General features: G+C 39.0%; 1 protein-coding gene across 1 annotated transcript; it reads left to right on the top strand.

Annotated features, from left to right (window-relative positions):
- Positions 1-627: 627 nt before the first annotated feature.
- On the top strand, positions 628-20967 carry NREP (neuronal regeneration related protein). The gene is made up of 5 exons (XM_088530802.1): positions 628-658; positions 763-811; positions 2283-2345; positions 15536-15613; positions 19274-20967. Exons 3-5 carry the CDS (start codon positions 2343-2345, stop codon positions 19397-19399), a joined length of 207 nt encoding a protein of 68 aa, XP_088386928.1. The 5' UTR covers positions 628-658; positions 763-811; positions 2283-2342; the 3' UTR covers positions 19400-20967.
- Positions 20968-21546: the final 579 nt, after the last annotated feature.

Here is a 21546-nt window from a genome sequence, read left to right as displayed (position 1 = left end):
GCGGGCGCCTCCCCGGGCGGCGGCGCCCCCCGCCCGCCCTCCTCTCTGCCCGCGGGCGGGCGGGCAGCGCGGCGCGGCTGCCTGCGCCTCCCTCCCCTTCTCCTCAGATGCCCTTTGCTGCCGCCGCAGGGTTATTACTACAGTACGTGGCTGCTCCCTCCTCCCCGCCCTTCCCCCGCGCCGCTCCGCTCCGCTCCGCTCCGCGCCGCGCGCGGCCGCCGCCCGGGGGGGCGGGCAGGGCGCGCACCGGGGCGCGCACCGGGGCGCACGCGCGCGGGGCAGCCCGCGCCGCCCCGGGCGCGCCTTGCTGCAGACTAAGCGGTCTGGCGCGGCGGCGGGCGCGCGCGCGCGCGTGCGGGAGGGCCGCGCCGGGCCGGGCCGCGCCGGGCCGGGCCGGGCCGGGCCGGGCGGCGGGGGAGCTGGCGCGCGCCCAGCTGCCATCAGAATTAGCTCATTGTTCAGTATAAGCAGCGCTGGCGAGCGCAGCCCAGCCGCGGGAGAGAGACTTTCCCCCGGCCGCCCCCACCACCCCCTTTCTGCCTTTCTTTCCTTTTTTTTTTTTTTTTTTTTTTTTTTTTTCCTCTCCTTCCTCCTCTCTCTCTCTCTTTTTTTTTTTTCTTCTCTTTCTCTCCCCTTCCAAGGCTGCACTTTGGAAGAGGTGCAGTCATTCCTTCCCACACCCCCTACCCTCTCTCCACTCCCCCGACTATAAATTCCCCTCTGTAGCATGCTGCCCTTTTTTAATCCACATTTGTGTTTCAGATCATGTAGAAAGGACAGAAAGTGAGCAGGGGAGCGGGGGCTTTTGTCTGTAAGTATATGCAATTCCGATCCCCCTTTTTTTAAAAATTAATTCTCTCTCTCTCTCTTTGTTTCTTTTTGCTTCCTTTTGCCCTTAGCTGGACTTTGCTGCAGATTGTCTTCCCTCCGCTCGGTGCACACGTTTCCAAGCAGGATTTCTTAAGGAAGATGAGAAATGTGCAATATATATATTTAGCTCTTTGTCTTTATGCTCTAAGGCAGGATTTCTAGGTTGGGGTTTTTTATTATTTTTTATTTTTTATGCACACATTCAAGGGGAGATATGGTTTTCTAAAACTGTGATTTTTTGGCGTTTTTTTTGTGTGTGTTTCTTTTTTTTTCCTGCTTTTGCACTCTGAAGATACCAAAATGCATTTTTTGAACTTAATGCACTTTGCTTTTTTAGCATGCATGCAAGGCTCTCAGATTGGTTTTTCATCTCTTTTCTTCTCCCTTGTAAAACGAATCTCCCTCTTCTCTGCCCTGACACTGGATTCCTCTTAGGCTGCCGGGGGGGGTGTATTTTTAGAAAGCAGTCATTCTTGCAACAGCCTTCTGCATTTTTGCATGTGCAGCAGTTAAATTTTGGGTGGTTCTTTTGGGGAAAAAAAAAAAAGGCAAAACAAACGTATTTTGGTGTACATTTGGCAATGTGCTTTCTTCCAAATATCTCAGTACATCATCTATAGGTATATGAGTTTGCAGTTTTATATCCAATATGTATATATATGTTTGTATGTAAACATATGACTCATACCTAATTACATTTCGTACAAACACACTTTAGATTAGAAATATGTCATCTGTGGAAGAGGGCTTTAATTTTTGTCGTCAGATGAAAATTGATAAAGGAGGTTTGCTGAGAAATGCAGTAAGTTGAAAGAGTAGTAATTTAAGGGACCATTTAAATTAGATGGCACCTAGTTTTTTTTTCTTCCCCTCTCCCTGTTTAAAATAGGTGTGTGTATGTGGATTAGAGGGAGAGAGAAAACTGCAGGTTATGTAATGCAGGGCTATTTCCAAAAATACCTATTGTCTGGGCCATTGCCTTTTAAAAGGCTGACACTGTTTCTTAATTGTAAAAAAAATAAACACTGTAGTATGGCCAGGAACAATGGACCACCTTTACAGTAAGCATAGGATGATGGATATTTGTCCTCTAGGCTGATTTTTTTTTCTAATGTGTGTTAACCATTAGGTGTAGTGCTCTTCAGAGATGTACCAAGTGCTAAGAATAGCATAGAGCTTTGCAAATCTAGGTACCAGGGATTCCTTTGTCCTATATTTAAGCCTACAGACCACTGAAGTGCAGAGAAGCATGATATATAAGCATACATGTGGTTAGAATAATTTGCATGACTTTAATCTTAACCACTGAAGCTTATACCTGACTTACTCACTATTATGCTATCAAAAAGCCTTTTAAATGTTGTGACAGTCGGACTTACAGATTTTTTTTTCATTTTTAAAATTATTTTCAGATTGTTCTCCTTGTGCTACTTCAGAGAAACTGCAATCCCAAGGCTTATCAGAATCTAAAAATGGTAAGAATTAGTTGCTTTAGCAAAGTATCAGTAATTTAAAAATATAAATGTAAGCCTTCTTTCCCCATCCCAATGCCCATTTACAAATATAACCTATACTAGATGTAGTTTTTGGGATTATGGGGATTTGCCATACAATGATTGATTGTACACTGAAAACCTCCATATGTTGGATCTTTGATTTTCATGCACTTTTGAATAAAAAGCTGAAATTCCTCATTGTGCAGTAAGGCTTATTTAATGGAAACAAAAAGTGTTTAGAATATTATGAAAAATACATGTCATAACACACACAGGAATACATACAGACAAAACAGTATCCAGCAATTCCTCTTCCCTCCCTTCCCCCCAAAAAGAAGAAATAGGTCATTGCACTTAGTGTATGAAACAGATTTAATGTTGTTCTGTGTGAGAAGTACATAAAGGGCAAGCTTTTTTATTATTATGTAGTAAATTTTTCAAGATGCTCTCTTTTCTTTGTGCTAGGGATCTGTTTCAGAGAGGGGAAAAAAAAAAAGACTAGGCCAGAGACAAACTGAACTTGCAAGGATTTGGTTAGAATATATATGTTTTGAACAGTATTGCAATTATCCATTTCCTTCGCTATGAATTATGTTTATATTTTCATTGGTTTATAGCTTGTTATAATAAGAAACACTATTCCTGATATAATTTTAAGGACAAAGCATATTATACTAAACAGTCTCTATATATGGTATTCTCTGAGAAAGGGTATGTGTCTCAGAGTCAGCAGGACAAAGAAAGTCTTTACTTAAAGGGTAGGTAAAATGGGCAGAACTAGAGTTGATTATATGCAAACATGCAGCATTTTTGATTGAAGATGCAGCTATTACTGAACTAAGTCTGAATACACATTCACATAAATATGATATACATTGGATGCTACATCATACCACTTTCATAGACAAAAATCTGCTAATTTGTTCAATCAGCATAGCTATTCTGAACTAGCTTTGCATGAGGAGTACATGGGCACAAAATATTTTCTGGTGCGAGGCTCTCAAGGACATGTTGTTATAAAGGTGGGGTTGATGTAATTTCATGAATTATTTTATACTTGCCTGTGTTGTATACTTGTCCGAGTGTGTGTTCGTTTGTTTGTTTTTAAAGGGGAGGAAGGGGAGGGAGTGAAGCAAAGAAGTAAGAAAAAATGTAATCTCTCATAAAACTTTTTTTCTCCTGTTTGGCTCCTTGTCTTATATCATTCCTATCTGCAGAAGTAATTTTGCAAATTTGTGGAGTTTTAGTCTATTCTGGAAGCTACTTTTATCAAAATGCTTTGCTCATCTGTATATAAATGAGTAGCTGGGGGTGGGGAATTAAAAGGGAAATGATTCATTTAAGCTGTGAATAGAAATCAAGTTAAAATACATTCTGTTCACACAATGGTGGAATATTGGAAAAGAAGGCAACTGTTTTCCTACCAACACCAATGTGATGATCAGCCCACATTTTGGGATAGTATGCAGGCTGTTCTGTGCAACATATGACTATGTATGGAACAAAAGATTATTTTAAGTGTTCTTAGGCATAAAATAGCCCTTTAAATAAATAAATAAATAAACAAACAGCAGATGGTTCTATAAATCCAGCAAGGTTCCTGTAGTAGTCAGTGAAATCAGTTTTTGTAAAGCCAGCTTGTGGGACAGAACATAAAATACAACTTAGAATCATCCAAATGCAGAAAATCATATGTAATTGCCCATCTGTTTACTCTTTCTATTGTTAGTTCTGCAGTGTAAGATAAATTAAAATTTAATTTGGCAGTTCTTGAAAAGTTTTGCATTTGTTCTAAAAATCCTTAATTCCATGCCATTTATTTTATTTGGGGTATTGATCGGAATTTGCATCTAAGAAAGACTAGATTTTTCCCGAACTTACAGGGTCACTTAAGTAGTGGGGCTTGGCAGAGCTTCTCCTGCCATCACCCTTTCCTCCCCCTTTCCTCCCTCCCTCAAAACTTTTGGCATAGTAACACTGAATGCAATGAAGTCAGACCACTGACATACTTTCCTTGCAGGACTGGACATACTTGACTTTGGCATAGTTCTTGTGTTTATTTTAAGTCTCTCCTTGGCCCATTCTTATTGGCAGGAAAAATTCTTCTTTACATATTTACATAATCAGTACCCTCTACACTAAAAACTGTAAGTGTCGAAGTGTTTAGTTTGTTTTTAATGTATCAGCATGTGCAAGGGGCTCTATTTCACTTTCCCTAGAGTTAGGGAGAATTTAGCAGTTACAGTTCACCAGGCTTAGCTAAACTTTAAAAAAGGGGGGGTAAAATGTACTATTTATTGTTTTGCTAAAATGAAGTTCTATTAATGATTTAGGTAAGCTTACAGTAAAATTAAAGAATGATTAGAATAAACTTGTTCGATGAGAACAACTTTTTTCTTGATTTAACCCCACTATTTCAAATTCTCTCTTTCTTAATCTTTCTTATCCATAAAGTGTCAATTAAAGGTTTGCCAGTAAAAACAACCCCCTTAGAAAATTAGTTTCTACTGCTGCTTCTCCTTTTTCTAGACTTGGAATTATAGTCTGCTCACACCTGGTTAATGAATCTCTTTTGGATCTGTATAATATTTAAATTGTAGTAATATAAAGAGAAATAAAAGAGAAAAGACTCTACATGGTTTTCTTATGAAAGTTTTAACTGGTGGATATTTTGAGCGTTTTACACAGTAACACCTGACACCTAAGGATCCTTCCTAGTGTAAAAAATATTTCCTTACAAAGTGACTCCTGAAGGAAGAAAGAACCTTTTCTATTTCTTTGTGGTGTAAAAAGTCCTTAGATTTTTTTAAGTGAAATTTTATTTGACATATTAGAAATTCAATGGACCACCTTCCTGGAAAATACTGTGTGTCATAACATATGAAGTGAGATTTCACTGCTAATTAAGAAAAGAAAAATTCTAATTTAAAAAAATATGCTATAGCCTAGCCTATGTAATGCAGACATTGAAATAAAAGCTTTTGAGGGAAGAAATAGAGTAAGGAAATATCCTAAGCCCAGTTGTCTGTGACCTCCAAAGAAGACTTCTAGCAAAACCAGAAAATGCAAATTTTTAAGGTAATCTTTTTTTCTGTATTTACTTAAAAAAAAAAAAATCCCTCCCCTCTCCCCTCGCATCTTTTTTTTTTTTTTTTTCCCTCCACTTCCCAAAGTGGTCTGTTTGCTTTCAAAAGCACTCAGATGTGTCCTTTTACCCCTGCTATTCCTTCTGCAGTTCACTTCTGCACTACAAATCCAGTACCAAGAGTTCGCAGTGCTAGTGCTAAGGAATTTAAATACAAGTGTGTATTAGTAAATGGATATATCTTTTATAATCTAATTTTGGCCTACTTGAAAATAAAATAGTCAAAAAAAGATCTAGTGCAGCTCCTTGTTTTGATTCTGATGTGGGGCTTGCTTCTAAAACTCTAGCACCGTGAAACTGCAAGGATATCGTGCCATATGGCTACATCCTCCCAGAGCAAAAGACCCCAAAGGGAGGTTAGTGGGCTGAACACTTCCTGTAATATATTCTTATCCCAATTGGATCTGTTTGAACCTGCTTTATAATTTGTATTCTCTGCATTCTACAGTCTTGCTTGGGGGGATGGGGAAGGTGGAGGGAAAACAAGAAGGAAAAATGGGATCTTGGAGAGGAAAAACAAGTGGGGAAAAGGTTTTCTCATTAAGTTAGGGAGAAAGAAATGATAACCTGTATTTGATGAAGGGAAAAAATAGCTATGTATAACCTAATTTAAGTTAGGTTCATATGAGTTTTTGAGAAAGATTATATTTAGGTTTCAGCTCGACTTGCCCATTAAGAATGTTTCTCCAGTGGGTGATCTGCAGATTTGTTTACACATTCTGTAATTTTCTGTTTTCATAAAATAACTTTGTTTTTGTTAGAGCTACTGTTGATAGCTTTAGGATAATCTATGGAAACTGGAGGCTGGGATTTGTATGACAGAAGCAGACATTACAGTGTGCTTTTTATATGCTCCAAGGAATAGGAGGAACAGGGTACAAGGATAAGGCCTGAAAAGGCTGAGTCCAGCCTAATGCTAATGCACATGGGATGAGGGTAGCCCCTGGTTCTGGCATGAGATAATTTTTCCTGTTTCTTATACCTGGAGATGGGTTTGAGTTCTCCTTTGTTCCCCTTTATGGTAGGTCAGGATTGTATAAAGTTGCAGGAATAAATGGGATCTGGTTCTGTTTGTTTGTAGGTGGGGGAGAATTTAGCCAGGAGAGGTTACTGAGAGGGATGGGAGTTAAGCAGTTTTGGCCGTCCAAATGGGTATTGTGCTTTTCTAATATGCTTGTGTGTTGTATATGAAGGATACATTGATGCAGTTTGTGCTACCACACTTGATTACCGAGAACTTCAGAAGAGTTAAGGCCTTTCCATCTTATAAAATAAATAAGTGAAACAAAAACAAAACAGCCTTTTCAGTGCTTTTGCTAGTTCAGCTGCTCAGTTGTGTAGACAGAACATCTACTTGACTAGGGCTAGAGCAATTCAAATTGGAGGTAAATAGTTTTTGTGCAAAGCAGATACTGTGGTTATTTCATAAGTACAATTGATATGTGCATTTAAAAACAAAAGAATTATGTGTGTGTGTGTCTACATAGTCACAATCATCCACAGTCAGCCTACTAAAATTTTAGAGCTATGCACCAACATACTGCATCTGAGCAGGGCTGTGCAGACAAGTGCATTCGAAGTTCAAGTAATGATTTGTCTTTACCTGTCAAGTAAAGCTTTGTCTTTTTTCAAGGGCTGAAATTTTTGAAAAACCAAAACCACATACCACATGTAATATTACACACTTTTGACACTTGCTTTTTAAGGTAAGGAGCAAAAGCCCTCACCAATTAATAGATTTTTTTTTTCATCATAATGCTGTTGCCTGACATCTGAGCTCTAATCAGTTTGTGTGGCTAAACAGAGGAGAGAAACTACCCCTAGCAGCCCCAAAACAACTTAATAGAATAGTTTTGTTAGACCACATCATTGCCTAGGACAGAATAGCCTAATAAAAATATTTTAAAATATTTTTATTTTGTTTTTATTTCAGACTTATTCACTCTGATACCTCATTAAATCATATTGGCTGAGGGTGAAATCTGGAAAGGTGCAAAAATGTTCTTTTCAGATGTTTAATGTGGAATGATACTATGAATCATTGTTTGAGTGTTACATGAAATTCAATTTAGGCGGCTGGTTTGGCAAATTCACTCTAGTGCTACTGAATGAGTCCCTATGTAGATGTTCCTGTGAGGGTTGCTGGTTTCCTTCTGTAAATAATGAATTTTTAAAAAGCATCAACCCTCAAAATATGCAACTTTTTTTTTACATCCTGCAAGAAGAAATGTTTTTTCTGGATTAATTTTTTTAACACTAACTTTCTTGTCTACTTGCCTAGCATAGTTTGGTGCGGATATGCTTAAAAATGTTCAAAGAAATTGTGTATATTCTCCCTGAAGGTAATGTAAGCCAAGGTTTAATATGCACATTACCAGAAGAACTCTTGAATTCTTAAAATATTGATGTTCAGAAAGCACATATTACCATTGTACAGCTACCCAAAAAGATTAAGTTAGAAAGGAACAAATTTTCCTTTTTTATTTTGACATGAATATAGCAGTGATGAATCTTCGATCATGAAAGGACATGAGTTTAAATAACAGTATTGCTGTTGGCAAAAGAAAATCCTGTGGAAGTGGGTACATTTTCTTACCATTAATTTCTCAGCTAACTAATTTAATAAAGAAGTAGGGAAAACAAAACAAAAAAACTTGTTAAGCCAGGTTGCTTTACTGCATGTCTACTGATCAGATAAATTTCCAAACTCATATGTACTTGATTATTCACAGCATGCACAGCATTTATGATACAGTTTAGGATATGCTTTCACATTTGGAGTAACAGAAGAGCAGTAAACATTAAATAATGGTAGATGTAGGTGACTGTGCAGGCAGACGTACCCTAATTCCTCGAAGCACCTGCCACAGTTTCATCAGCTGTAGCCATTACATCTCTTTTAATGAGGTAAGTGCTGTCCGTACAACCTGCCTTTGTCTCTTGCTCATTTCCAAGAGCACCAGTGGGGCCTTCAATATTTGCCTGAAATGTGCTGGCTGGTCGAGAGGCTGGTGTCCTGTAAGGGGTAAGGCTTTCATTGCTGCGCTCCGCTGGAAAGGGGTCAGCACAGGCAATGCCCTTGGAGAACATCAGTGTGGATTTCCAGTCCTATCTCTGAAGCGAAAAATTTAAACAAAGGAAAAAATCCAAGGTGTTGTACCTTGTATTCTTGTAAGTGGCAGAGTGTAGACCACTCATTTAGCAAATTTATAGGAGAGAGGAGAGAGGAAAAAAAAAAAAAAAGCTTTTGGATGCAGCTTGATATATAACTTTTGTGTCTCCCAAAATTGGAAGTAGGGATCTGGGAAAGTGTGTAGGAGAAGCATCCTCATGCACTTGCTTTCTTCTTATTCTTCCTTCAAGATTCCCATAGTGGCCCCGGTTCTTGCTGCCCTTTTCCTTGCAGTACTTGGTCAGTGCTGGGTATGAAGTTGCCTGGACTGCTGAGCATCCAGCCTTTGGTCTTAAATTTTGCTGCCGTACTGTGCATTCCCCTAACAGAGACTTGCTTTTGCTTCTGCAGCTACTGTCAAGTGTAGCTGCTAATTAAACATGTCACTACCCACTTGTGCTTGAAGAGTCCATGATAAACTGTCCGTGAGTCCATGTCCAAGAGTCCATGTGCATGTGCCTGAAAACTCAAATCCCATTCTAATTTTCATCCCTGTTATAGATGGATTTCTGTGTGTGCATGTTAATATACAAGCAAGCAAAATTAAGACAGGAATTTGATGGGTTGCATGGGTTTTTGAGTTTCCTTTTCTGTAGGGCTTGTTTACTTATTTCAATTTCTGCAAGGCTTTATACTTTCAGGGTTCATGCACTGATTATTTCACCACCAGCAGCAGCCCCCCCTCAAAAAAGATATATAAAATTATATTACTGGTTAATTGATGTTTCCATGTAGTATATCCTTATTCTGTCTGCTTATTAAAAAAAAAAAGTGATTCTTTTCTTTTCAGGGGGTGTGATACTCTAGTGACTGGAAACTTTGTTAAATTCATAAATTCAGTCAGAAGCTAGATGAGCAATTATGAGAGTGTTCAGAGTGTAGCATTTATTTACTTCTTCTCTTATTCTTCATATGTGCAGTAAATATTAACATTGCTTTGCAGTGGCTTTTGCATGCTCAATGACGAAAAAGACGAGCCTGACAGCACTTGTAACACACAGGCTAGATTCATCCAGAGTAGTAAGGAAAAGGGTAAATAGAACTTTGTACCAGAAAAATTGCATTACACTCTGTGGTATAGGGAGGCTTTCTCTCCAGAGAAGAGTGAATTGTATTCTATAACTAACCCATTTGGTCATGTATGCCAGAAGACAACTAAAGTTTGTGTCGAAGGGTTCTTACCAGACAAAGAATTTGGTGGGAATGTGCTGACTATGTCCAAGCCAGTTTAGCTTGTGCTTTGGCCTTCTTGGGACCATAATTGCTCAATCTTGGAGGCCAGTGGTCACTTAAGAGACCCCTTGGTGGAAAAATGTGGCTACTCTAGGTACCTAGTCTTCACCAGGATCCTTTCTGGCAGCAGGAGGCTCTGCAGCCTTGGAGTATATCAACCTTAAAAACATGTTTTTAGTAAATTTTGTACAGCTGTTGCTTATACATGTTGTAGAAAGGTGTAAATACATACATAAAAGATGAAAATAAGGGCAAGTTCTTTGAGAAAGCTGAAGTGTATGAGCCAATGCAGAAGACTACATGGGCAGATATTTCCAAGTCACTTGGAAAATACAGGCTTGAAGAAGAATAATTTGTGGAAGAAAATGGATTTATATGAGAAGTTTTGTGTTTGAAATCTTGGAAGGTTACTTCCAAGGTCACTTCCTGATGTTGTATAAAGAGGGAACAGATGACATCCTATTTTGTGAAAGTGACAGAAATTGAAGAAGTGATGAATAAGGACTCAAAAAAAAAAAAACTAATGAATAAGCGTGTTAATTCATCGAGAGCGTGGAGAGGTGGATGCAAGAAAAAGCTTGCTTGTCTCATTTAGACTTTTTCATCTTCGTGGTTGTGAGTCATCCGATGGGGAGGAATAATATCTTGCCTGTGAAAAGGCAGTGCCAGCAAAGGATGCTGATGCACAGAGGCGTCGGGAAGCTCAGGTGTGCGGTTGTCCTGCCCTCTGCCGTGTACCAGGTCTTCCTCCTGCAGAGGTGAAGCTAGCGAGAAGCGGGCTGGCTAGAGCAGGCCCAGCAAGGAGGAGAACTGGTGTGAAATTGTTGCTTGCATCTCTCAAACCATGTTTCTCCATCTGCCTGTTGTGTGGAAGCCACCAGATGCAAAGTGATTCCTTTTGATGGTTCTAGACCGTTCATGGCACTGATCTGCAAAGCAGCATTGCTAGAAATACCTGCCATCCTGTGTTGCATTGAGAAGGTGAAGAGAGAGGTGCAAGAGACTCAAGCCTGTGATGGAGAGCCCTAGAAGATAAGCAGTCAAGTCCATCAAGTTGAGAGACCTAACATCTGTGACAACATTCATGATACTTTTAAATGCATAGTTAAGGTTGCATTTTAACTTTGGAGACTTGTGGTTGCTGATATCTTAATATGGAAAGCTTCAATACCAAGCCTGTTTCTGAGCCAGCCTATCAAGTCAGCAATGGCCTATTTAATCGTGACTGCAGCTTCTTAAATATAGTAAAGATTCATGAAAGCTTCAGTCCTTGAAATAAGGAGTAATGAGGAGCACTCTGGATGTTTTCCTCTCCTGAAGATTCAGAAGGCAAACTGATTGATGGCAGACTACCATCCAACTAAACTCTGACAAGCAGCAACCATTCAGCTGACAGTTGCTATATGTATTAAATCTTGTGTACCAGCTTTGGAACATGGTGGACGTTAATATCATATGCTCTCACAATGTTCCCCTCTCTGTTAAATATAAACTCCTGCAGATGGGAGCACAAGATTACCGCTTCCACTGAAGCCATTGATAAAACATGCATTGATGCTACCACAAGCTTTTCTTCCAGTGTATTTTTTTAATGGAATTTAATCAGATATTCAAGTAGCAGTGATTGTTACTTGATCAGGTAGAATAATAAGATTTTCAGTGGGGCTCTTGATGTATCTGGTTGGTGACAGTGGCCATGGGTTTTAAGCAGAACTTTTTACTGCAGTGTGGGGCGTTGTGGGGGTTTAGAAGTGGATGGTAGCCTATGCTGGGAAAAGTCTCTGCAGCTCAAACTGCCTGGTAACTAAGAAACTTCAGATACTGCCCAGTAATAACTGTTTCCACTTAGCAATAACTGTGTTATATTTTTTTGCAAAAGAAAATGCAACTGGAAACAACTTAATTGGAAAAGAAAACCTGCCAGACAGAGATGCAGGGATCAGGCAGAACGGAAATAATCTGCAATCTTTCCTTTAGTAGCCATAGTGTCATTGATTTGCATCATTGCAACATGAAGAAACGGTGTTGAAAAAATCCCTGAATTAATTTAAAGGAGTGTAGGAGCCCTTCTAGCTCCAGGGCAGTATGTTGCAAGGATGGCCTCCCTCTGATCTGCCTTAGGCCCTGCTGCAGGTTTGTGGGTCCTCAGTCCTCAGGACTGCATTGGGGAAAATACAGACTGGAAAAATGTGCCTTGAGAGGTGCACTACTACTGTCTTTCTTTCCTTCAACAGTTACACAGCTCCCTTTACCCCTGTGTACATCAGCACATGCCCCTCCATGCTTCAGTGAAGGACTCGTGAGTTGGCGCTCTTTTCTTTGGAATTAGGAATTTCTAGAGGGCTTCCTTTTTCCTCTCCAGAGTTAGTTTACATGACAAAAGTCTTCTGAAATGTGTCAGAAGGTGTTTTCCATTGCACTTGGAGTGACGGTTTTATTCATCAAGTCTTGGATCAGCATTACGGGCCACAGCAAAGTTGAACTCCTCCGTGCCAGAGCGAGACGTGAGGACCAGGAATGCAGTCATTGCCCACACGGAAAGAGGAAAAGACAGATGAAGTGCCTCTGGAGGCTTTCCATGCTTGTTTCTCAAATATAGAAAGCTCAGGAATGTGCTCATTGTACTAAATCCTACCTTTGAGATGTCTTGAGCCTGTCCTGGTAGATATGTCTTGAGTTTTTGAAAGGTGTTCTTCACGTGTAGGAATTAGGATCAGGCAGCAAGAAACTTCTCTGAGCACCTTGCTGTGACTGATGCTGTAGATTTAGTTCAACTGTTTTAAAATTCTTTGGTGTATCTGAAGTTGGAAAAAAATATGCTCCTTTGCTGTTGCTTTTAAGGAGCAAGGAGCTAAATTTATGAGAAGCAGTAGCTAAAAATGAAAGAGTAGGTGCACATATTTTGACTTGCTGGTTAGATGGAGCCATTGCAGCAGTAAAAAGAAGATTCCAAGTTTGTTGAGCAGAGGAGAAGAGTCTGGACTCAGAACTAACGCCTGTTTCAAAAAAAAAAAAAAAAAAAAAAAAGCCCTAAATATCATTGTAGTCCCAGTGCTGTGGTAACAGGTAAATAGAATTAAATATTTATTTTCCACCATTATTTTGCTGATTTTTCGGTCTTTTATTTTTAAATAAAAATTTTAGGCTAAAGAGGTTGGAAGATATCTGCTTTGCAGCTCATAATTCTGCGTGGGGAGCTGGCGTCAGGGAAGTTTGCTGCGGTGTTGCAGGACACTGTCTCACACAGCGCTCCCCTGGTCGGTGGGATTTTCTTCTCCTGATGGAGCAGTGTGGGAGTGAATGGTGTTGTGTCAGAAAATAGCACTTCCAAGGCATGTAATGTTGTTAGTCAGATGCTTGGGGGTCACCCATCCTGGCAGCTTGTGGCTGAAGTTTACTAGCTTGTTTTCCTCACTGAAGAATATCAAACAGTGAGGCGCTCAGTTTGAGTCAGCCTACGGCTCCGACACATTATCTAGACTAGCAGGAGCTCAAGTTTTCAGTCCACTCCACAGCTCTGTACTTGTGTTGTGAAGCCTCATATTTCCGTTGTTTAAGTCAACCCTGCGCTCCCATAGTAATCATGCAGGAGGTACCGAGGCTGACAGCGTGCTGTGTATCGATGGCAGCATTCATCCAGAAGGGTTTGCCAGCAGCTGGGGTGCCGCACACCTTACACCCTCCGCTGCCACGGAGCAGCTCTCTGCGCTTGCTCTCCGGACAGCTCATCTTGAAACATTAATATCAGTTGTTTTGAGCTGCTGTGATTGGCTAAAAGCTCTTGCTTTGTATTTACAGCACTCTAGCAGCCAACACAGCTAAACATCCAAGTAGCATTTTACAAACAAAGTAGCAAGGCCAGATATGTCTTTAAAAAAAAAAAAAATTAAAAGCCTTGTGAAACAGTAAGTCTCATGTGGATTTTTCTCTATCCGGATCTTTCTTTCCACTCCTGAGCCTCCTATGGTTTAGTGAGTTGCTGAGCTCACTATCACCTCAGCTGATGGCCTGGCTCTTGAGCCTTGCAGATATAAGGTTAAGTGAATATTCCTTTTTGTCACCTAAATGCAAGTGTTTATTTCATTTCTGCTAAATTATGAACACTTGAGGATGACTGTGTCTATAGACTAACTTTAATCCATCTCAGACTGCAGAATACAGAAACTGATATACACCATGACAATAATACTGTATGCCATTGCTTATTCCTTGCTTGCACAAGAAATTATGCATCTTTGTGTACTTGGCCATTTGAGTGTTTTCTGCAATAGATTTGAACCCCTCTTGCTGGTTCACATTGAGGACTTTTATACAAAGGCTATGGCTATACAACAAAGTGAAGGCATAGTAACAAGACAGGTAATCAGCGATTAAAAATAACAAGAGAACTTAGGGGTTACTTAGTATCTTTCATTAATGTCTGTCAATGTGAACATTAACTGATGAATACCCAGCTGTATATTAAATATCCCTATATCAGGTGTATAACCAGGGAGCTTTAACTGGCTTTTTTGAAATCCCATAGTAACCTGAAAAAAAGATGCTTTTGTCAGTACACAGCAAGGCTGCCTTAGATTCTGTACTTCAAATTTATCTCCTATGTTTCCTACTGTACAGTACAGTTCAGGACTTTTTCTTAGAAAGTTGATCTAAATAATTCACTAATAATATTCTCAAGCTGCATCTGGTTCAGCAGTGACTACCAATGTCAACATGCAAGTCCACATTTTTGAGTTCCAAAGTGCAAAGAAATTTGAAGGATGTGATAAGGGCATTCAGTTTAAAACTGTGCAGGAAGAGTTTAATTTACTGACCAAAGGCTCAGAAGGAAAATTCAGTAGGCAAATAAGGTTAAGAACTTCAGTGTAGTTTACAACTTATAAAGTGTTGGAATTCCTTTGATGTCCAAAACTAACAACAACAAAACCAAAAAAAACAGAACACTAACGCAGGACTATAGCTGTGCTCCGTTACCTCAGACAGTTCCTGTCTGCAGTTCCTTGTGAAAGGACTACCAAAAGTGCATTCCCATTGCCTTCTGCAGGCATCAGCAAAAGTAATAATCTGCATTGCTTAGGCTTTTGCCAGAGAGTTGGGGCTGCTAGTGGTGCTGGGCAGAGCTGTACCTCGAGGGCGCATGGTGGGACCTCTTCCTCCCAGGTATTCCCCCTCGTCCGTTGTCTGCAATGTCCTTTGCCAGGGATGCCGTGTGATGATTTGGAGATGGAAGAGAGTGCTCTTGTGCATGGTATCACGAAAATCCCAAAACTGATGCCTAAGGCCTGCCATATTACAGATTTTCTTGAAGTGGGCCTGAAAGCCCACTTAGAAAAGATACATCCTGTGCCCTTTAGGAAAGGCTGTGAAATACAGAGCACTACCTGCAGCGTGGTTGGAATGCTCCGGGGACAGATCTCAATGTTACCGGCACTTAAAAAAAATGTGTGTTGAGCATAAACTGCAGCTCTAGGTCTGTGGGCCAAGCTCAACTTACACTAGACTTTGGTTTTAGCAATGTGGGTTGTCAGCCCACCATGAACACAATATGAACACCATTTGATTGCATTTAATGAATCTCTCTTTGTTAGTAAGAAATTGTATATATTTGTGTCACTACAGGTTTATCAACCAAGGTTAACGATTTGGGTTAGCCAGGAACTCTTCCCAACCAGCCGAGGGGATGGGGGATTTCCAAAGGTAAAGTTGTTTATGTAATTTCTTTCATCTAACATACATTCTAGTAAGTTGAAGATGAAAGTTTTCTTTAAAAGGCATTGTGAAAGTTCCTACAATTTGAATTTATGACTGTTTCAAGTAGCCAGCTGTCATGATTTCATCACGAGTCTCGTGGTATTCTGTTTTTCTTAAAGACTCAATTCTTTAAGCCAAGCAGTTAAGAGAGGATTTCAGTTTTCATTTTAAAACCATCTTTTTAGCCTTCTGGGCTGCAGAAAACATGGACTCTTGCTGGCTTACAAACCAGAAAGAAAATATAATAATTTTCAAAAGTTTATGTTTCTTAAGCCTGTCATGATTTTGCAAGCTTGACATCTGATTTTGAATATTTGATTTCAGCTTTTTTCACTTGGCAATATAGAGGGGAAAAAAAAGTCAATGCAGGGAGAGGGAAAGGAGCTTTCCCATGCCTTCCCTCCCTGTTCTATCCCTCCTTTTTTTTCTCTCTCTCTCATTTTAAGTTTTGTGCTTGTGTTTTACCTTGTTTGAGTTAAAGCATACAAAGATGGCAGTCTTCATTTGAATTTGACAAGGAATAAGTACCCTGTTAACATAAATGCAGAAGATGTAGCATTTCTGACGAGTTTTAGCACCTTTACTGATTCTATAAACCTGAAATTGGATATGAAATTTGAACATAAAATAAAGCAGTTGCTCAGAAACACAGGATGTATGTGTTTCGGCCTCATATTCTCTTTCACTAATGACTCAAAAATCTGGACCAAAAGAAAAACAAAACGCAGATGCTAAGGATAGAATATATGGAAATCTGTAACTGCTTTGATCAAATTTCTATTACTATCTAGACTGCAGTTCCCTGCTAAAAAATTTCTGCTATTCCATCTGGATAGTACTGCATTTTCCACGTTTTTTCTTTATAAAGGGAGTTCTAAAATTCATAGCTGGGCTGCATTTGAGTGCATCAGATTTGCAGACTCATATGTGATGGTGTCTATTTTTAAAGTAACGTATATGGCAGTTCTGCCATTCCTGACATTCAAAATATTTCAAAAGTTCAGCTAAATAAGCTGATAGCAATGCTAGATTAAGATGAATGTGCTATATATGATCACATTTATATTAAATGAAACTGCTAATTTTATGAATCAGCTGTGTGTTAACTAGATGAATTTTATTCATACTTTTTAAGTTAGCAGTGTTTCCTAAGTTACCATTTGTCATTACACAAAATTGCTCCTGGAACACAGAAATAAAGCTGTGAATTATGTGCAGCTTAGTTAACAACAATACTGCATTATACTACAGTTATGAATAGCCATGCTTTAGTGTTAAACATAGCTTAAAAAAAGGCAACTATATCAAAAGGGAGCATAGTTTCTGAACTGGTCAGAAAAATATTTTACTTTTTTTCTTTACAGGGATTAGATTCCTGCTTTGCAAGTTCCATGCATTTGTTCTAGCTTTTATGTAATTTTTCAAAAGCTATTTGGCATATGCATAGGAGGACTAATTTTGGGAACTAGCTGCAAATTTTCTTTCATGTTCAAATTTTAAAAGCAACCTGAATATGAGTTTCACAGAGTCCAGCAGAATATGAGCCTTAACAGCAACTGTCTTTGGAATCTTAATATTCATCAGGCTTATAAAATTAATCAGGAGAAATTGCAAAGAAGACTGCTAAAGTGCTCAGACCTTCAGTTCAACAGGTTTATGAACTCACTGCTAATCCTAAACAGATTGGACTAAAGAAAGAATAAAATTAAATGAACAGATAAAAAAAAACCTCTTAATTTCAGATAAAAGACCTTTTCTTTCTCATGCAAGCAGCAAGTATAAAAGGATATATTTATTAAAGACATCATATTTCCAGACCTAGAAGGGTCATATGGGACTTTTTATCTTATGATTGTATGGCAAAATTTCAGGATTGAGATTGTTTTCACAGCTGAAAAGGAACTGCCCAACACAATGCTGCTGGACATTTGCCCAGCTCTTTGGTCTGTGTGGTGTGCCTGTTTGCATGTGCAAGTTTCTCATTTTCCCCACATATCCTGTAATGATACACAAGTAGCAGCAAATTTAATCAACAAAAAAACAAAAATATTATTGCAAGGATGGAATTTTCTGGAGACCTGTAAAAGAGCATGTTTATGCAGTCTCTGAAATTTAAACAATATCTCTTCATGCTGAAATTCTGTCTTGGGCAAAATCTCCAGTCTGGCTCTTCTGCATATGTCTTCACAGGCATATCTGCTCAGTTTCTCCATTTCTAGTACCCCTCAAGGAGAGGCAGTTTTCCCCTAGAAAAGGAGTTCAGTCTGTGTTCAGCCTAAGAACTCCTCTTCCCCATGTGCAGGGCAGAAGTTGTGGTTCGTGAACCAGAAAGCAGAGTTTTACCTATAAATGCTGACAAAAACAGTGGGAAAGTCACAGCCTGGTTGTAATCTCAGCACAAGTAAATGTAGCTAATATGGGCACTCCGGTAAAAAATCATACCTCAGAAGAGCCCAGAGAGGAAAAGACCCTGAAAACTGCACTTCCTTGGTAGTTGTGCAAGACTACAGTGAGTTTATTTTGTCATTCAGAAATTCATGATTTTCTTGTCAGAAACATGGAACTCAGAAAAGAGAGCTTTAATTTCTTAAACTTCAAAAAGAAGCAATCTTTGTTGAAAAACTCCTAAGCACCAAAGCCAGTACTTCACCTTTATAATTCTGATCTCTTAAGCACAAAAAAACCCATATTTTTTTAATTGCTTTTATTACTAGTTAAATATATTATTATTATATTAAGCGTATTGCTAGTTTAAGATCCATTGTAACATACAATCATCAAAATATTTAAACATATGGCTATCCTTCAATCCTGTTGTTAATGCTTCAAGTACAATGTATATTTAAGTGCTTTTCTAAATAGACATAGACTTAAGACCATGGGTGCAATGTTTAAGGATAGTCAACAGAAGGCTATCTGCGATAGCTGGCTAACATGACACCATTTCTTTACTTCTCCAGGGACAATGATAATACAATACAATATATTTAAAGTATCAGTAGGAAAAGAATAAATGCTCTTTACAGTGAAGTATTACAGGAAAGTCACTTATTAGTGTATGCCAGTTTTTAAATGGATATGGCATTTAAAAGATGGGAGGCCCAAGCTCTAAAAGGTTCTCTTTAATACTGAGACAGATTTTCATATTCAAGAGACCCTTCCCATGGTGGAGACGTGAGAGTTTAAAAAAAAAAAAAAAAACAAGCAAAGCAATCCAGTGGTATAGTAACCCCTTAATGGTTTGGTTGTCAGAACTGAGTTACGTTTTTAAGAGGAGCTCAGTGCCTTCTTCAGATCTGTGTCTGTGAGCTGTACATCCCCGATGCCATGCCTGCACGACATATCTTGTGTGTGCAGGACACGCCGTAGTGAGCGGGTTCAGCTCAAATAAAGACATTTCCTTAGATGCTTTTGCTAAGTCTTTAAACACCCTTTTCCTCTCCATGGCATTAGTACAATTACAGTAGATTGGGACATGTTTAGTAGGTGTTTACTTCTAAACTACCGTTAGAGAATTATAAAAGCTTTAGGATGTGAAAAGGGAGAGTGGACTCCATCGAAGAGTCTTTGTGGAAGCCCAGCTAATGCTGTTTTTCATCTCTGCAGGGATATCTTCCCATCTCAAAGGAAGTAAATCGCAAGAAGAAAAGTGAGGCTGAAGTGGCGCTCCTGACTCCAGTAAATGGTTATGGACACCATTTCACCAAAATCAATTACCTCTACTCTTTTTAATCATAATTCCTCCATTTGTATTACATATGGTGTATGGGTTTGATGAGGTCATGGTGTCATATATCGGGAATTGTTTCTATGTATATCATCAAGTGTAAGAAGAAACTATGGGACTCTGAGCCTTGCTTTAGAGAATAACAGTGGACAAATGTGTACCATAAAAATAGTTTTTAACATTCTGACTCAAGCGAAAGCTCTCAGAATTTCACACTGTGAATCCATGTTTACAAACATTACAGGTGGGCCTTCAGGCCTGGTTCTACCACAGCAATGTCTTCCACTACTCAAACTCCACTGCTCACATGCAACTGGTTAACTGCTCTCTCTCCATTTCCACCATCCCTGACTGCATCTTGCAGAGGCTGAGAGTCCCCCTTTTTTTTTCATTTAGATGTAACAAGCCAAGTAGTTTATTTTCATCAATTGTCTGTATATCTCTATATTTTATCCATGTACTCTTTTGATGTATAGAAGTAGTATGAAACTCATGGTTTCCTTGTGGTAAGTGATTGTGATGCTGCCACGGGATTTGAGACACTGATGAATGGTGCTATTTTGGACTTTAAATATGCTCCTTGGCAAGGTAGCTCTGATGGAGTTATTTTTTATTTCCATGTTCTGAGAAGGTGTTGGTACTTTGTTTTCTGAATGTTGTTCTTTAGACTGGACTGACTTGTTTACTTGTGTCTTCAGTGTGGCTTTCTTATTCAGTGCCGTAGGTGAGTTACTACTTATAGCGTAAAGTGAGGAACTGATTCCCTACCAGGGTCCACTTACAAACATGCAGTTACAGTGGGAGCAATCACAAAACTGTAATTTACTTAAAATCTCCTTTCTAACTCCTATCCATCTAACTTGGAGAAAGACGAGCAATAATTTTCCACCAATCTTTCAAAGTCCCTTTGATTTTGCCTTTTTCTTTTCTTTTTTTTTTTTTTTGGAAAGAAGGGACAAGTTTTAATGTCCTGTTCAAATCCATAAAGAGGGGATATATTCATAACAATAAAATACATTTCTAGAAGGAGACCTCCTCAAGGGGAAAGAGTACATTGCCACAATACTGTCAACATGTGGATTTTACATTTTTGTTTTTGCTCCCAGAGGATTAACAATACCAAACAACACAAAACACAAAACTAAACAGTATCATCTACTCATGGAATGTTGTTGTGTTAGACACAGTCTGAAAGCCCACCTTAATTTTTTATATAACTCTGTCTTTTAGCTCTTCCTTTTACAGGGCAGACCTTGTTCTGAACTGTTTTAGCTTCTGACTGTTAAATACCAATGCATGCACTGCACTTCCTAAATTTCTTTCCTTTCCCCACTTTCTGTATCCCTTTTCTTGTACATTTTATTTTCCAATAGATTAGATACGTCTACTGTGCTGTACATAGAGCAAGAAATAATATTCAGCAGTTGTGGCATTTATGTATAGTTGCAGTTGTGTACTGCTGAAAATGCAGGCTTTTGTAACAATGTGATCTTTAATAATGCACTACAAGTACCCAATGTATTTTAGCTATTTTAGTAGGATTTGTTCAATAAATATGCAAGCTCTAAGGGTAGCCATGATGTCTCTGTTTCTTACTGTAAGGGAAGGCCTTCCCTAATTGTATCATTGCACCTGTTTTTTATGTGACTTCAGAGTTCATTTCAGAAATACCTGGTGACGTAAAAATTGATTCCTTTGGAATTGTTGTCTGCTAAACAATAGCTGCTGTGATAACCTAAGTACCAGCTCTGGAGCTGGGCGATGACAGGCTGCCCAACAACTGAGGCCATATACTTCTCTTTTAAGATTCCTGAGAGCCTGGGTCTATCATTACTAAGAATGTCAGGAAGAGATGGAGGGCTTTATATGCATGCTAAATACAAAACATTTCATTTTCAGGCTCTGGTGAAAGAAACTGTCCTGGGCAACCACTTTGGTAGCCTGTGTAAGTTAGTTTTATAGAATAGATATTTACTCTCCTAAAAGCAGTTTTAAAGGGGGGGGGGAGGGGCGGGGGCAGAGGAAATAATATCTGTATTTGTAGAGCTTATAATATATATTGGTTTCATTTTAGCATAGAAGAAAAAAATAGGATTGCTTTTTAAAAACAGCAGCAGTGATCTACCAGTTAACCCCAGATGTGAGTCTGCCC

The sequence above is a fragment of the Tinamus guttatus genome, unplaced genomic scaffold (assembly GCF_059628265.1).
Source record: "Tinamus guttatus ecotype Peru unplaced genomic scaffold, ASM5962826v1 Tinamus_guttatus_pri_ptg000388l, whole genome shotgun sequence".
NCBI lineage: Eukaryota > Metazoa > Chordata > Aves > Tinamiformes > Tinamidae > Tinamus > Tinamus guttatus.
The sequence above is the reverse complement of the archived record's forward strand: the minus strand, read 5'-3'. Positions and strand labels throughout refer to the sequence as shown.